Source organism: Egretta garzetta, unplaced genomic scaffold, assembly GCF_000687185.1.
Source record: "Egretta garzetta isolate BGI_Z169 unplaced genomic scaffold, ASM68718v1 scaffold575, whole genome shotgun sequence".
Classification (NCBI taxonomy): domain Eukaryota; kingdom Metazoa; phylum Chordata; class Aves; order Pelecaniformes; family Ardeidae; genus Egretta; species Egretta garzetta.
In genome coordinates, this window is record NW_009259790.1 from 1,481,634 (window position 1) to 1,499,375 (window position 17,742).

Here is a 17,742-nt window from a genome sequence, read left to right on the forward strand (position 1 = left end):
GTGAATATTGCAGGGTTTTTTTACAATATCACGATTGCTAGTCAGGTCTGGATATTCATGCTAGAGGCTGCGGCACAAACAGGTTTTTGACTTTTTGTGGTGTTCATATTCTCTGTCTTTTAAAAATAAATACATGAATTGGCAGTGGCACAGTGCAGCTGGTTATATGGAATACCATGCTGGACAATGTACCAGTGTCAGGTTGCCAAAAGTAATGTATCAGCACAGCCACAGCTTTCAGGTTAAAGATGTCCCCATTCAGTGAAGCCAGCTATTTGCAAATACCAATCACAGAATATTTGGTTTACAAGTATAAAGAATTTAACTTGACACTAGAGTCAGTGATAATGCTGGTAGGGATTATTGTGGTTAAAGTTTCTTTCGGTTGAAACCAATCCCTTGTATCTCAAAATATTCTGAAAAATCCAATAGATTATTATTTGCTCCTTGAAATGTAACAGTATTTTTTCCAATTTCAGGGAAAAAAGTCAAAATCTCTAACTGAAAAACCTCAAATTTCACATTGAGATCCTGTGAAGTAGTTGTAGGCTAATTTATTTCCTGAGAGAATCCCTATTCAGTATTGCTGAGACTGAAGCAGTATGTACAGGTATAAGACAACACTGTTGAGGCCAATATCTTTGTGAGTTACAAATGCGGATTGCCCCAGAGTAGGCAAGGTAAATCCCATTTAAAATCTCCTAGTTGCTCATGGCTAAGCCTGGGCTCCCCCTGTGGTTAGACTTAACACTCCCCATCACTGTGCCTGCTGCAGAATTTGCATTACACCATTGTTACTTCAATTGCGACCTTTTCCTAAATAGCATCCAAACACAGGTGAATTTACACATCATTGTGACATTAACTATGTGTGGAGAAAACAGCATAAGTATCCCATTTCCTCACCTATTTCTAGAAACCAAAAGATAAGGAATCAGATCATACACAGTTTAGTGAGCTTGCAAACAAATGTAAAATTCAGCAGTTATGGCCAGTTAGACTAAAATTTAGTGTGACACAAATTTAGACAAATGTATATATCAAGCTGAGATTTTCCTTTTAGGCCGCAGGAGTCCATTCCAATGGGAGTCTCTTTATAAATAGGAATCTTTCTTCAACATAGTTCAGTGCACTTTGCCAGAGTTTGGCCTTTTGCTTAATTTACTTTCTGCAAATGGCCAATTAAATGAGTAATTTGAACTGTCTTCTATGTGATGACTTAGTCTTGTGTAAGCATCTGGGTATGAGTGAGGGACACTGTGCAGTCAGTGCAGCAGTGAAAGAATGACTGTCATTAATTTGCTTGAAATTCATAATTCAGGAGATTTCTTGGCTTTTAACAAAAGAAAAATCGAAGATTATCTGGAAATGGAAAACATATTTCTTTACACCTGCATAAATACTCAGAGAACAAAACCCCAGTAACATTAGTAACCCAGCAACCTAGTAACAAAAAAGTCTGCCACAGAACACCTGGACGAAAAACAACTACACCTAATTAATTTTCCCCAGTACATTACTGTGGCAATTTTCTTCACTATGTTTAAAGAGATGACTGAATAAAAATGATAGGTCTAAGTAAGAGACAGAGGTAGAAAACCAGTCCTGGTTAACTACACCTTATTTACATTGCTTTTTCAAGTCTCCACAGCTGCAAGTCACTTTGGCAGTGAGTATAGAAATGCTGGTGCTCACAATACTTTCGTCACAAAGAAATCATGATATTTTGACAGACTGAATAATAAGAATTGCCGTAAGGGAACTTTGTGCTAGTAGCACCTATGAAGTGCTGATTTAGATCTAGTCAGAACGTAGTGGTAAAAGGTTAACAACTTCCTTATATTAAAGGTCCCACCCATGCTAGTATCTTCAGAGCTGCCCTGTTGCCAAAATAAGGCTCTGCCGCATTCCTCTCCGAAAGTGTACTTGTAGACGTAACGCTTTCCTCAGCTGTACTCCGGAAATAGAATGGGAATGGAATAGGATTTTGCAAATTCTTGCTCTGAGAGTAGAGTCACTGCACATAGTTACATCAGATGTGCCAGCACTATAGCTGAACAGAAACTTGCTGAGAGTTTTTATTTATTAGAAAATAGCAATTCATTAAAATAACAAATGTTTCTGTGAAAGAGTTGACTTAACTTCACCCTTTCAAGGTAAACCTATCAGAAAAGCTTAAAAAAGTGTTCTGATATTTTTTGGGGGGAATTCTGGAACAGAAAATTTTCTGGTTTTCAATCAAAAATTGAGTCAATTTATTTTATATATATATATAATTTCAAAATCATAACACAATTTTTCTCCTGATCGGAAACAATATTTGCAAAAAAGTGTCCAACTTCAGATTTCATTTGCTTAGTAAAAGAGAAAAAACACTTACTGAAACCCTCTTTTGTTATGGGAAAATAATTTCTCATTCAGCTGCACCTACTATCCACAATCAGTTTGTTCCCTGTTTTGACCAGTATCAGCAAGAAGAATCATACTGTTGTTAGATGCTACCACTTTTCTTAAGTTGCCTCGAGGTGCCCTCACAACGTGTTTGTATTTGTACGTGGCAGGGGGAAGTGATTACACTGCTCTGCAGAGGCAGGGGTAGCCTCAGCCTGGACAGCAGAGACTGCACCAGGCAGCAGCAATGGTCAAGAAGAAGTAAGATAAAAACCACTTCAGTTTACCTTTTCTTTCCAAGCAGTAAATCTCTTAACTGGCTTCAGAGCTCCTGCTCATGCACTCAGCTTTGTTAATGAGCTGTGGAAAGCCAAGTGGGTCAATTGCCTTAAAATCCTGGCAAACTGCAGGGATATTTGGCTCTTGCCAGATCCTGTGGGCTCTTAGGGGGTGGTCCACTTACTCCATCATAATAAGCCCTCTTTCCCCTAACTCTGCAGCTTTCTTCCTACAGGATCATAAGCCTGTTCTCGATGCTGTGGGAGTTACTGTATTGCCACCAGATCAGCACCATGATTTCATCGCAGGAGAAAAATGCACTTGCCTGTGATTCTAGAAGCCATGATAAGGTTCTAGGATGAAAATCAGCTCAAATATCTCAAAATACACAGCCTGGAGAAAGACTCAGCAAAAAAAGATATGCTGAGCATGTTGAAATCTGTTGAAATTTAGGTTTGCAAATTGAGTGCAGCATACAATTCTGACCAAACTTTTTAGAGGCTGGAATCAAACATTAAAAACAACTACTAAGTTATGGTATACCTTAGACGGAAAAGTATCCAGGCTGTATTCTCTACTATAAAGGAACAAATCAACTACCGAATGGATGTGGAGTGAGTGCTGGTATAAAACTACACACACAGTAATTAGCTCCTGCTTTTAGGTATGTCTGCTACAGAAAATGTCATCTTGGTATGATATTGTGATCCCTACTGTCAGGGAAAAGCAGAAAATATAAGGACAAATTGTGAGCTTTGAAGAAATTACCTAACGATAGTGATAGTCATGAGCCAAAATTGCATGTTCGGCACTGTGGGGCATGTCTACAGGACACAACATCATGCTGTACAAATAACCAAGCTGGTTCTGGTATTAGAAGTGGTGTAACTGCATATATGCAGCAGCCTGGATATTTAACCGCACAGAGAGTGATACTACTGCCCTGTATTCAAGCTACCTTGGAATAAACCTCAAGTTTTGGTTTGTATCCTAATGCTGCAGCAAATTCAGTCTTTGTGTTGGTGTTCAATTGTTTTGAAAACCTATTTTTTAGTTCAAAGATCTTTTTTATACAAAAGTTAGCGTGTGTTGCTACAATCATTCATCAGCCTTTAATCATGCCATTAACTGTTTGAAGTACAGGTCTGCTGTACTCAAACTCCCACTTTGTAGTAAGTAATGTTTTATTGCATTAAATTTCATTACATATACTGTCTAATCTGTACTGGGTAATGATGTTAAAACCTTAAGACTCATTTATTGTTTTCTTAATGCTTGTCAATTTTCCTTAATACAGATCCACCACAGATGAATAATGTCATGCCAACATCTCCCCTCCTTCCTCAGATGGCACATCAACATTCATATCCCAGCCTGGGACAGATCACAAACCCATATGAGCAACAGCCCCCAGGCAAAGAGCTTAACAAGTACGCCTCTCTAAAGGCAGTTGGTAAGTAAGCAACACGATGCATGACTTCTCCTGTAGATCAGTGTGTTGCATTTGCTGTTGTCAGCTGACATTCTGATTCAAACTTAAAAACAAAGTCTTGCTCATCTGGACCACTTCATGATAGAATTTCATATAGAATATCATGTGAGTTGGAAATATATTTAAAAATTAACAGGGGGACTACAATTAGTGATAAGAAAATTACATATAAGAATTGGTGATCATATGCATGCATGTCTATATATGCATACAAAACCACACCATACCTACTGTATAACATTTTTCAGCGAGTTTCACCTATGTTGTATGCATAGTGTTCAGCCCTACATCTTTATGCCCTGATATGCCTACCTATGTATTTCAGTATGTATTTTCCATATGTATCTGCACAAATGAGAGAGAAAAACATGAGACATATTGCAAATTTAAAGCATATAATTTAGACACCTGCTAAATACTTCCAAAAGAGAAGATCCTTGTACACTTCCGAAGTAAGAGCTTTCACATTTTCTGCAGGATGTGTGTTAGTAAGTCACTGGAGGAATATTCTGAGGCCTTATGATTTCAAGCAATTAGTGCATCATAAAGCTCCTAATAAAGATCCCGATGGTGGCTATTTTCTGTGACACACTATTATTTTAAGTAAATGGGGGAACATCCTCAAAGAAACAGTTGTGGGGAGGGAAGAGGACAATAATGGGTAAAAATTTTGACATAATTTTCATATTGGAAGCATAAGTTGATAATACTTTTCAGGGGCTATAAATACCTGCTGCACACCATGTGAAGACAGAAAGCCTTTATCACCTTACATTTCTGGCCTCTTGTAGACAGTAATAAATTAAGAACTGAGAGGGTCTATTGATAAACAGCTATTCACTAACCCTTGCTCATCTTACACATATGGATGTTAACATCATTTCCCCATGAATTTAGAGCAGTATCACACTGCCTATTTTCAGCCAGAGTTGTTTGGCTCAGAAAAACAGCAGAACAGCTGAGAACATTCTGACTTAAGAATCCAGTATTCATCACGCCAGAAAAATTTTTCATCACAAACTGACATTCCTTTATTTGAACTTCAGGATAACAGACCTTAAAAAAATGTACACCAAAGTCCCATCTCAAATAGTTTAGCTTGGCTTGAGCTTGCCATTTTTGTTTCTCACAAGTGGCAATTTTTCATCTGTTTATAAAAGAGTTAGTAGCTTTCTACTGAATTTTGAGTACAGACAGAGTAGCTTTACAATTCCTTCTTCAAAAGGTGATACTGTGTAATGATGTGGTGATTATCACAGGTTTATGCACTGATATTGGGCTTCTTTTTCAGGTGTCAATTTAGGTCAAGCCAATCATCAAAGCTAAAAGTTACTTAAGCATAATAAAATTAGAGATGAAACACTCAAAATAAACTTCTCTCATCTGCCCAAGAGCCACTGAATGTCCTTTTTAAAAAAAAAAATTTTAAGTTAGAACTTAGATATATCTTGGGTGTCTGAGTACAAGTTTTTAAAGCAGCTAGATTATAGTCATACAGTTAAATCAACCTTGAAAAATTGTGCACTTCAGCTCCAGAAGTTGTATAATGCCTTTCAGAATCTTAAACTAAATTAAACATAACTTTCAGGGACATTTTCTTCCAGGAGGATTGCACCATCTTCCCATGCTTTCCCCCATCCTTCCTATCTGCTCTCTTTTTTTTTCCTACTGGTCTTAGACCACATTAGCCAAGTTTTAGTTTCAGGTGAATTTTCACAAGAAAAGCACAAAAATGCTACATTGTTATCCAAACTTTTCAGCAAAAAACAATAGATTTTGAAACTGTCATACATTCACACCTTCTGTCTGGACGTATGGAGCAACAGTTTTTACACTCAGTTTTTAACCATTTTCAGACTCTAGAGGCCATGATTCCTCCCAAGAGGAACCTCTTGAGTACATCCCAAGATCACAAAGCAGTTTTTCCATTATGTCAGCCAGGCCTGGGTTTGTGACCATGCTGACATCAAGCTAGCCAGACCACGCATTGCAGAATTCATATTGGCTTTATGAGAGCTCTGAGAGGAAATAGCAACTGGCCTACATCAGGCCCACCAATATAAATTTAACCTGACAACATCTTTTGAGCAAATAGACATAGACTGAGTTCACCCTCATCTGGTATTCATGTCACAGAGCGATGGCATTTTTCATATGCTAACATTCAGAGTCGCATTTACTGATCCCCACAGCAGGTTAATGAGTGCGTATAGTCCATTTCCCTTTGCATTCATTGATAGTGGCTTGAGGGTGGATTCATTTGCCACAATAGGAATTTAATAAGGGATGTGTTCTATATTTCTCCATGCATTTGAGGCAAACCATATTCATTTAAGTGCCTCTTACTCTGCATGATACCGTTGTTTGGGTATAGTCCACTGTGCTTAATTCCCTTCTTTAATGGGGTTGGGGGTGGAGGAAGAAGCATTCCTAGTGCTTTGTAGCAACTGTAGCTATAGTACTTTAATATCTCTCATCATAATGTGGCCATAAGTGTAAGAAGTTTAGATAACCAAAAAAGTGATGCTTTACCAGAGGCAGTATTAAATTAATTTCCACACAGCTGCTTTCTTCTGAACTACAGATGTCCTAAAAATTTGGCTGTCTAATTTTAGAAGTGAGCTGCTCATCCCTCAGCAACTAGCTGCTGTGAAAATTCAGTTCATGGAAAAGTAGCGAGTCACAGTATCTCTGTTCAGGATTGTGTTCTGGACCTACATTACATTCAGTACCTATGACTCAAGTGCTTGTGGAAACAAGAGACCACAGTGCCATTGCTATTAATTTGCATCGTGTTACTGAATGAGAATGACCAATACCTTGGTAGCAAAGCCAAGTTAATCCCTGGGAAGCTATTTTAAAGCTGCATCCTAGACTCTGAATCATATAGCTTAGCAGAATGCAGTCTGAAGTTGGACTGTTCATGCATGTATGCAATGCAATGTGTGCATTGCAGAGTGTCTGATTCAGCACAGCAGGGGAGAAGAGTTGAAAAGGACAATGTGGATGTATTTTATTTAAAAAGCAAAATATTTTATGTGAACCAGTTCAGACTGCACAGCCAAACCCTTTCACGCTCAATGGAGGAGGGTATTTTCCTCATTTTGTGTTAGGAATTTTTTATTTGCTGCAGCCTCCAGAATTCCTTCATTACTGAGCAGTGGCTACTGATCAAATTCAACTTTTCTTCTTACCGTCTGCTGGCATTTACATCTCTGAATAATGCGAGGATATTCTGTGTCTATTATATATTATCAGATGAGTGCTTGAAGTAGAAGAAGGTAATAGTGAGTTGAGATTTACTTACTGTTTACCTCACTGCACCAGAATTTTACTCTCCTTCTACCTTAACACATACACCACCAGGTACATAATCAGCAGAAGGTAGAGGAACTTTTGGAAATGAGACAAAGCAAAATGCACTTTCTGAAATAATAGATAAGCAATCCATCTCCTAGCATCTCTAGCTTATCTGACTGATAGATGCACTCTCTTCAACCATTATTTGTCCATTTTTGAGCCAGAGAATCCTTTTTCAAGAGTAAATTTGTCCCACTGAGGAATGTCAGAGACTATCTGAGGGAAAAGGGTTAACAAGCTCTAAGACCAGTCATACCAAAAGTGGTCACTGAATGTTGTGTGGCAATAAATACCCAAGAGTTTAGATGTTTCAATTTTTTGGTCACCTGAGACAACATGATCCTGGTTTCCTTCAGTGCTTTTGCAGTATTTGATTATTTATGTGAAAATTGCAGGAAGAGGTTTTTCTGCATAAATTATTCTTATTTCCAGTTCATCAACCATGTTTTTACTCCATGCTTAAATGGTTATTGCTCATTTAAGCAATCCTGACATGCCCAAAGCTACAAGTGGATGGAGATCTTGTATCTGAACACCTTCATGAAATTCAAGTCCCAGGACACACAAATTTCTATACATATCATTTGGACACTCATCCAGAAAGCATGAACAATCCAACTTCAAATTCCAATCTGCTAAGCTGTAAGAGTTGGAGTCCATCCTGTTATTTAATCAGTTTCCTAGAGCTCAAATTGGCTTCACTATCCTGAGGTATTAGCTGTATTTATTCGGTCACTCGCATTGTTCTTTGAGTCTGGCTCAGTAACAGTTAATTTTCTTTCCCAGGTTTCAGGGAGTGCAAAGTGACTAACTTTCTGTAGAACTTCTTGCAAAATTTAAAAAATACTCCAAACCCAACTTTCTAAAAGCCCTGCAGGACTGGGAGAAAGATCGCTCAGCTGCTGGAGAGGTGCACAGATATACATGTAAAAACTGAGAATACAAGTTCTACAGTTTAACGTGATTTTATACTTCTTTCATAAATGCTCTTGTTCCTCTCACTCTCACACATATACACAGACAAATCTTTGAGGAACTGACGGGGCATGAGGTAACTCAGCCAGTTAAAATTTTTGGCCCCCCCCCCGACAGAATTCCTCCCTGAAAATCAGACTCAGAACGCCTTCAGTGAAGTTGGGAGTTGTAGTCTCCTGTGGGATGAAATTAGATCTAATTGATTGGATATAGTGAAGCTAGAAGGAAGATATAATTGGCAACAGACTCACCATCACATCTCTGAGTCTACAGCCCCCATCATTTCTTTAAGCTTTGAAGTTCATTGATCCCAACAGAAAAAATAAGTATCTCCTGTTTAGGTCACTGTTGTTATGCAGAAAATACTGTGCCCGCAAGTGCGCCAATGCACAAGGCAACATCTCCCTCAAAAAGGTGAAGCATGTGAAAAAACTGTCCAGTTTTTTTGTCCTTTACATCTACACACACAGAAGGATCCAAAGGGGAGGATAACCATAAGGGTAACTCTAAGGTGTTATCTTTGAACCATTCTCCTGTTTGATGTGAAATTTGGTGGTGCCTTCTCTTAAGCTTCAGATCTTCAATTTCCATACAAATTATTGTAACTCTATGCTGATATAAGATCTGTCTCATGACAATAGATGTGACTTCACAACTGCCCCCTAAGAATCTGATACCTATCTCATGAGAAGATGAGATCCTGTACTACTCCCTGTAGTTCATTGTGCTCTGCTTCAGAGGCCTCTGTAACAGACAGGGAGTGCTGGAAAGAAATACTAAAATTGGAAAAATGGAAACACACAACAGGGGAAAAAAAAGCTTGCCCGTGCTTTCACAGGGGTTAATACAGTCAACTTTTAGAAAAAGTAGAACTACAGAATTATTGGACACAACATGTTTGTGTTACTTTACTTTCCTATACCAACCACACTGTTACACTGACAAGTAAAATTTCATGTTTCTTTGGAAGTCTTAAAAAAGGAATTGTGCTTTCCTTTTAGAGAGTAAAGACATTTTCAGCTACTACTTCCATACACAGTTGCATAAAAATGGATTAAAAAAATGTGGGACATGGGAGTAGCTCCCTGGATTTAACACCATGAAAACAGAGAAGGAAGTACAAATGAATTAATCATTTGTCATACCCAGAGCGTGATTTCAGTTAATGATTTCATATATCTAGATGTATGCTCAGTGTCACAGATAATGCCAGACTAGACAATCTGCCCAATTCAACACTAGAACTACAGATTTGTCTCAAGGAAGTATGGCATAAAAGCTTGCCATCTTTGTATTATTATTATTTACTTAGCCTGGTATGGCTGGAGAATTTGAAGCTTTTGAGTATCCATTTGTTGAGGAAGTTTTTCATACTTTAATCCTTGCTTCTCCTTCAGGCAGAGGAGAAAAGACAAGAAGCACTCAGTAGCAAGCCTCACTTTACCAACCCCCCACTGTTCCCTCAGCCTTCCCATTTCCCAAGCAGATGAAGTGCCAGTGTCACTTGTTCCACCTATGTCTTCTGCTGAGACCCCCAAACCATATCCTGCCCAGTGTGTGCAGATTTTCAAGACCTTTTGTTGCTTCTACTAAATAATTTATTTCCTCTGTTATTTACTAAGTTGGCTTCTGATACCCGCAGGCACTCTGTCATAGGTAAATAAAAAATGCTTGGGGAGTCTTGATCAAAATATTTTCCTATTTTATCATTCAGCACACTCATTTCTTCTTCCAGTGAAGTAGCCGTATTTTAATTATAAATATGCTGTTTGTGCAAAGCCTCAGTATCTCAAGCAGGATCGGCTGCATTGCTGACATTCTTTACAGCCTTTTAAAGAAAAAACATTTTTCTATAAAATCTACAAGGTGATATTCTTTCTGAGGTTGGGGAATTCTGCTGTAAGTAATCAGACATCCAAGCAGCCATTGTCCATGCCATCCTTTAGCAAATAAACAGAGCTGTGAAAAGGTAACTCTTTGGGGATACACTGGTCTTAGCAGAAGCAACATCTAGTCTGCTGGCAGGAGATGGCAAACAGTCCTTTTACAAGAAGCAGTTTTAACACCAAAATATGATGCTTTTAAACATTTCTCTCTATGTTCTCATTTTTAAAACTTTAGCAACACCTTAAACTAGTGAAAGAAAGGAAATCTGACTTTCAGGTCCATTTAGTTTAGGTTTATCTCAGGATTTTTACTTTTCTGGGTTGGTTTCACACCTAGTGAATTTGTTTTGTCTGAATTTGGCCCACTACTTAGTTTTATGCTGGATGAAGAATGTTTATAGGGATCTTTTAAATTCATCACCTATTTTTCACACCAAAGTAGCAAATTTAAATCTGTGCACCCTTAATTTCTCGAAATTGATATTCTTTCCACCCATGTTCCCTACAGTGGATTCCCTGCAATGGAGAAACAGCCATTTTTTCTTGTTACCAGCATGTATTTTAAAACAGTGAAAATGAAACTGTCACCAATAAAGTAATAAGATTTTATATTATAAATGCCACTGCACAATCCATTTGTAGTTATACATCATAAAGAACTCAAACTCTTCCACTAAAAATTAGGTTGGTTCTCTGGAAACTAGTTGATTTTTAAAATCCTTATTATGTGATAATGAATCAAATTGAAACATAAAGCAATTTTCCTCTTTTCATAACACACAATGGGCAGATCTAAAATAACAGTGAGTTCGGTTGACCACTAGAGAATGCTAGTCTTTCAGGTTTTTTTACTATTTTTTGCTTGTTTTTTGTCTTTGAAGACTGAAGTCTACAAAGGTAACAAGCTTATAATAAACAGCTTTATTTCCATCTGTTGAGATCAGTAGTGGCCGCAGGAAGGAAACTAGTAAGTCTAAATCAAGCATGGGTTATTCAAACTTATTTCTATGAAAAGTTAATGAATTATGCACAAGATTTTTTTTACACACTAAGTGATGTGAAGACATGAGTGAATGAAACTTTATGCTTAGGGTAAATAAAAGTGAATCAATAAAAAACAAAGTACAGCTCACTTGAAGACAAAGTCTAAGAATATTAAGCATTTTCGCTTTCAACCCTTCTTAAACATCCTTCTCCATAAGTATTTTATTTTGCACTATAAAAGTATATCTACATGTAAACATACTTCTCATTCTGCAATGTAAACTTTTTAATTGATTATTTAAGAGTAGAGGTTGATCATAAAGATATGAAAACAATAGTGAAAACCTGAAGGTAAATAGCAACACCGTGGGATCCCAGCTTGACTTTAGATTTAATCTGAAGTGTGACTTTCCCAGTTCCAACAATGGAGCCTACACATCAGTTGCACTGGTTCTTCTGAACAAACTCCACTCATTTTTTCCTCATGAACTGTTAGCTATGCAGGTCATCTATGACAATATTTTTGCAATAAGAGTTCCATACAGGTGATCAATATGTGATATCCTACACGCAGTTCTCAGAGGTGCCAAATTGTCAAAACTTACAACTATATAAGTGACCCAAATCCACCCCCCCCCGATGTTTTTAAAAAAATTAACAGAGATTTTGAGAATCTGTCTTGAGTTCATCACCATTTTTAAATACCTGCAGTGCTTAGAAAGTGTTCTAAACCCACCACATGGAAGTGAAGTTCTAAATGATTTCAAGATGTTAACTTCAGTTGAATTCTGGGGAAAAAGTCTTGAAGAGAATTTTCTTGAATTAATTTCTTGAATTTTAATTTTGAATTAATTTTATTGAATTAATTTTCCTGAATTAAAAGTTTCTCTAACTAGAGGCTTTCAGGGACCACTTTTATTTATTGAGTAGTCTTTTCATGCTGACAATATTCAAATGTAAATCAGGTTATATGACTGACCTAGGATTTTTTCTTTTTAAAACTCAAAAAGTGGAAAAGAAAAGCAGTTTTTTAAGGAAGGGCTTTGATTTAAATTTTCCCAAGAACTGACCAAAGAGAACAAGAATAATGGAATGAAGCCAGAGAGGACAATTCTGAAATCCCTCTACAACCAATATGCTTAATGCAGGAATAAATTTAGGCATTTGGGGTTTGGGAGGCAAACTTCAATTGGGAAACAGACTTCAGTTCCAGCTCTCATGCTTTATTTCCATAGTTCTACTGATTCATATTGGGGTTGGTTTTGTATGAAAGTATTATTTCTTCAAGTACATCAGAATCTGCTTCCATGTGGACAACAAAGCTTTAAAGTATTTCATTCAAGCCTGTTGCATTTACAATGTTTGTGATGTGAACATGAATTCAGGTTTGGCTTGGTAATTTTAAGCAGTTAAGAGGATTACTTTGTTGCAAGTCATATTTACTTAAGTAAATAAATAATACTGGTTTTGATTCTAACCAAATTTAAAAACTCAAACCAGAGAAGCTTTAATACTCTTCAGCTTTGTGCATGGATATACGTCAGCAGCAATACCGTGATGTTCCTCAGAATTACCCATGAATACCAAGTAGTCTAGTAAGACAACTGATGGGAATGAATCCCTTATTAACAATACAATATAAATAGCAGCCGTTATCTGCCCGCTATTTTGGTTCTGCAAAGGATGTTCTAAAGACACTAAATGTGTTTAAGAGAGAAATTACACAGATAAAAGCCACAGAGATCGTTGCTTTACTCCTACGCATTCATACTATAATAACAAAGGGCTTGAGGCATGGAGGGAGGAAGAGCAATAATGTGATTTGTAATGCACACAGTTAATTTTCCCAAAAGTCCTTCCCCTGACAGCTTATTTGAAAGAGGATAAGAGGAAAAGAGAAGCTAAGAAAAAAAAAAAAAAAGATTTTATCTATAGTAGCTATGATACTACAGCATCTAAAAATCACCACAAAACTATCAGTCTTCCCACCCTAACCATAATATCAACAGGTAACTTTTATAGTGGGGAAGTTTCCAAATCTTTCTAGTCTAGGGAAGGTGCTCCTGTGAAAAGTTCACCTCCCCTTGCAAAGGACCTGCCACAGAGGGCGAGGAAGATCTGCAGGTCGGTGCTGTTGGTTTTCACAAGTGATGGCTATGATTGCAATTCCTGGGAAAAAAGGTAGAGGTGGGAAATGAACATCCAATATGGCAGAAGACTTGTGTGTGTGCATTATTAAATATTCATTGAAGTGAGCTTCATTACTGATTCTTCCTTGACTGTCTGTCAGTCACAAATGCTTTAGCTTTACGTGAAGGCTACTCAGAGGGTTCATTTCAGAGCAGATATTAGTTCTGCTTTTCCTTTGGGTTTGCCCAATCTCTGTGAAAATGTGATGAAACTGATTTTCTTCTGACAGTGCAAGTCTGGCAATTGCCAGGGAACACTATTTCTTTTCAGTTTGACACACATATCTGGTTTGGAAACCTCTGAAAATTATACACAAGACTTTAATAATACAAATGCCATGCAGTCTAATAGGAGGGAGACAGGAAGAGAAGGAAAGGAGAAGAAAAAACAGAACTGAATGTGTGCAAGTACAGCTATGGAATTACTTCCGATGTTTTTTTCTCTTGCTTAATAACTCCCTCTTGAAAAAGGATTCCTTCCAACAAAAAGAATAGAAAAAGATAAGTTTCTAATAGAAACAACTTATGCCACAGCTAATTTTGAAAAAAAAAAAATTACTTCAATCTGGAATGACTGCTCAAAATTCTTTAAAATTATAGCAGTTAAGAAGAAGAGCAAATAAAAAGAAGTCCTGCAAAACCCCTTATTACATCATTGGACTTTTTCCCATTTAACCAGTACAATTCAAACAACCTTCAGGCCTCAACCCATATTCAAAAATTATGTTGTAAATCTAGTATGAAGCCAGCTGAAAGATAGAAAAATGCAGGTTTATTTCAGCACTAAATCTATCTCTTAATTATGTATTTAGAGACCTGAACTGGGTCTTCTGTATCCTCATGCAGCTTTTGATGTCACCACAGTTAGCAATATCTGTAGCTGATTCAGACATATGTTTAAGAGTTATAAACAGCAGTATACTAAAAGAAACAAAAACATCTGATAAAAAGTATTAAAACTGAAAATGAAATTCAACACACAGAAGAACACCAACAGCGATGTGAGAAAAAAAATGAAATTAGGTTCATGCTAAGAACACTTATTACAAATAAACATGGTCGGGAATATAACAGCTTTTTCAGTCAATTTTAAATAAGATAAATTGACACCTTAAGGAAAAACAAACACACATTTTTAGATGCTGAATCACATTGCAGAACACTGTGAATTTTTTTCCAACATGACCCACATACTACTCAGTGTGCAGCCTGCCAGGACAGTCTACCTGGTTTGCGGTCCACTCCCAGGAGCAAGGCACATTGCTGTGTGCGGACTGCCTGAATTACTCTGACTGCAGTAGCAGGGCCTGTTATTGCACATGAGTGCACACTTTTTCTGCAAATGTACAAAGAAGTAGTGCTCTTGGAATAGTTAGGAAACCCTGGCCTTAAACAAACTGAAGGTCCTCACTGACCAAAAAGGTTACAAACAATTTCATATTATTGTTGATGTATGAAAGCATTGCTGCAAACTTTTGACACAATCAGATTTGTCTTAACTGATTTGCTTGAGAAGCATTAAAAGATACCCAGTGAAAAAACAAGCAAGATTAGTGAAGGAAGAAGTGGAAGGAGCCTTTTAACCAAATCTCCTAAGTGTTAACCTCTTTGGCTTTGGACAGCATTTTTAGAAAGCAAGCCAAACCCTCATTTCCTATAATCTGTTTATGCTGCAGTCATGCTTTATTCAGAAGTTAAGCATGACAGCATGACTCCTTAGATAGTTTCTATTTCAAAAGGCAAGTTTTCTTACCATATATAAGGTTTCCAGTAAAATTCAAACTGATAAATATGCCTAAATGAGATAAAACGAAATAAATATTTCACAGTAAAAATTTTCATATTTATTTGCCATTGTAGATGCCATGAAAGGACATGAGCTTAGAGGCCTTTAGGAAAAAAAAAAAAAAAGAAAAAAACAGATTTACAGTTGCAGGACAGCCACTGGCTGCATTTTCAAAAAGGCAAAGATTTGAATATATAATTTTCTTAGACTTCTTTTACAATTTCATCCATTGGTTCAAGAATAGAACTGGCAATCTTATTTCCTTCTCAAGTTTATCATTCATTGCATGATACTGAACCAACAACTTATCATCTTGACTCTTGAATTTCAAATGTTAAATCACTTGAGTATATAACAGAGTAGCATGATCTTTGTCTATCTGCATGCAACAGATTTCAGGCACACTGAAAAAATCTACAATAACATGACATAGCCACCACTTGTTTCCAGGTTGACAGAACCTACTAATTCTGGTAAATCAGAAGAGCTCTGTTTTTCTTACACTGCTTAGGTACAAGTATTCTGCACGTCATTGGTCTCTACATTAGGTACAATGCGTGTGTGTCTGCAGTATTTTGACCAAAACCCTGATATCACTGCAGCAGTTTGCAAAATTTAATCATAAATACTGCAATTTAATACTATGTAAATCAATGCAGTCAAGTGTACAAAGCCCAACTGGAAAAGCTGTTTTACGTGTCCAAAGAGAAACCTGCCTAAACTTACGTAGTAAATAAATGTTTGTAAAAAGAAAAAGAAAAAATAGACTTTGCAGTGCTGTGCTTTTTTGGCGTGTGTCAGAAGAGGGGTGCTTCTGCTTACAGACATGTGACTGCTCTTATGTTCCAGGGAACTGCAACCCTGTGCATGAGGTACCACACATGATGTCTGGTGCCTGAGGAGTTAATCAAATTCTGTGTCAGCATTCCCAGCCAAGCAGCAGCCTTCGCTGCCTGTCGTGGATAAAGAGAACATTGCTGAGACTGGAGGCTCTACTTACCAAGTCTAATTACATTCCTATTCTAAACCATTCCTAATGCGTTTCAAAACCCAGAAATATTCTGGCCTCTTCAGCCTTTCAGAAACTGTCATGAAAGTAATCAATAGAAGAGAAGAAATGTTTGGGCCTACATATTTATGTTTCATCATGTCTCATATCATGAAAGTAGAATTTTATTTCACTAGGAAAAAACCCCGCTGTCTTATGTCTGGAGGTGGACAAGCTCCTTTCAAACAATGTCTGCAGAAGTAAAAGTTGATATGGTATGTCTTTTCATGCTTAGTCTCTCTCCAGATCACTATAAGAAATGAGTAAATACATAAAGTGGCAAAGGGGGCCAGGAGAGGAATAACACAAAGCCACAAAAAGTAGGTTCCACCAAAATTATGGAAGTAATTTATGGGTGGTTCTATGCATTATGTATTGTTCTTTACCTCTATCAGTAATAGGGAATAAAAATAATGAGAAAGAATCCACAGACATAAAATATTTTCTTCCTTTTCATAGAATCATAGAATGTTTTGGGTTGGAAGGGACCCCTAGAGGTCATCTAGTCCAATCCCCCTGCAGTGAGCAGGGACACTGCTAACTAGATCAGGTTGCTCAGAGCCCCGTCAGAATGCCTCAAATAAAGGCAAACTGGTATTAGAACTTTTGGGGGAAGAAATGCAAAAGTTTAGGATAAATCAATGCATTGCAGCCCACAGGCTGAACCTTGCATTCTCAGAGCTCAATACAAGAATGGAGAAGGAGTGATGCAAAAACTTTTTAAAATGCCCTTCGGCCTTTCTTAGAGTTTAGTATGGTTTAAAATTGCCCCACCTTATACACAGCCACAGCCTGTGAGATGAGAACAGCTAGTAGCTACATTCCTTCCTCTTGGCCGCATGCAGATCTATCACATCATTCTACTCACTACTGGTATTATATGAACAGAATCATGCCTACCTGCAACATCTAGCTGTATTCTGTTTTCCAATAGACTTCATGCTATGCAAAGCAAATTCTTCTGTGCTCCATGATGCCTGGTGAACCCCTTCATTCAAAAGACAGGTCATTAGTTATTTGTTTTACTGGATGGAACACACTTTTCTGTGAATTTATTTGATCCAATTCATACCTGGGGACAGCTATCTGAACTCAGCATTAGTTTTTTTCCTCTCACCCAAGAAAAAAATTGTACTAGTGTAGAAATGATACTTCTTTGATTTTCAGATGAACTCCTGCTAAAACTCTCACATAGATTTGGCTTATATCTTGGAAAACTTTGAACATATTTTCTTATATGGCAGCTTAGAAAAGCAAATGAATAAGCAATCACACATTCAGACAGGATCAACAGCAGCATCCTAGTATTTCCCTGGGCAAAATTCTCATGTTGTCTTTGAGCCAGGATTCAT

At 37.3% G+C, this 17,742-nt stretch overlaps 1 protein-coding gene across 1 annotated transcript in view; it reads left to right on the top strand.

Annotated features, from left to right (window-relative positions):
- Positions 1-17,742, top strand: part of SHISA9 (shisa family member 9) — a 202,915-nt gene that overhangs the window by 178,749 nt on the left and 6,424 nt on the right. Inside the window, exon 4 of the mRNA XM_009639576.1 lies at positions 3,968-4,123. Coding sequence (XP_009637871.1) covers positions 3,968-4,123 — 156 coding nt within the window. The remainder of the gene's footprint in view (positions 1-3,967; positions 4,124-17,742) is intronic.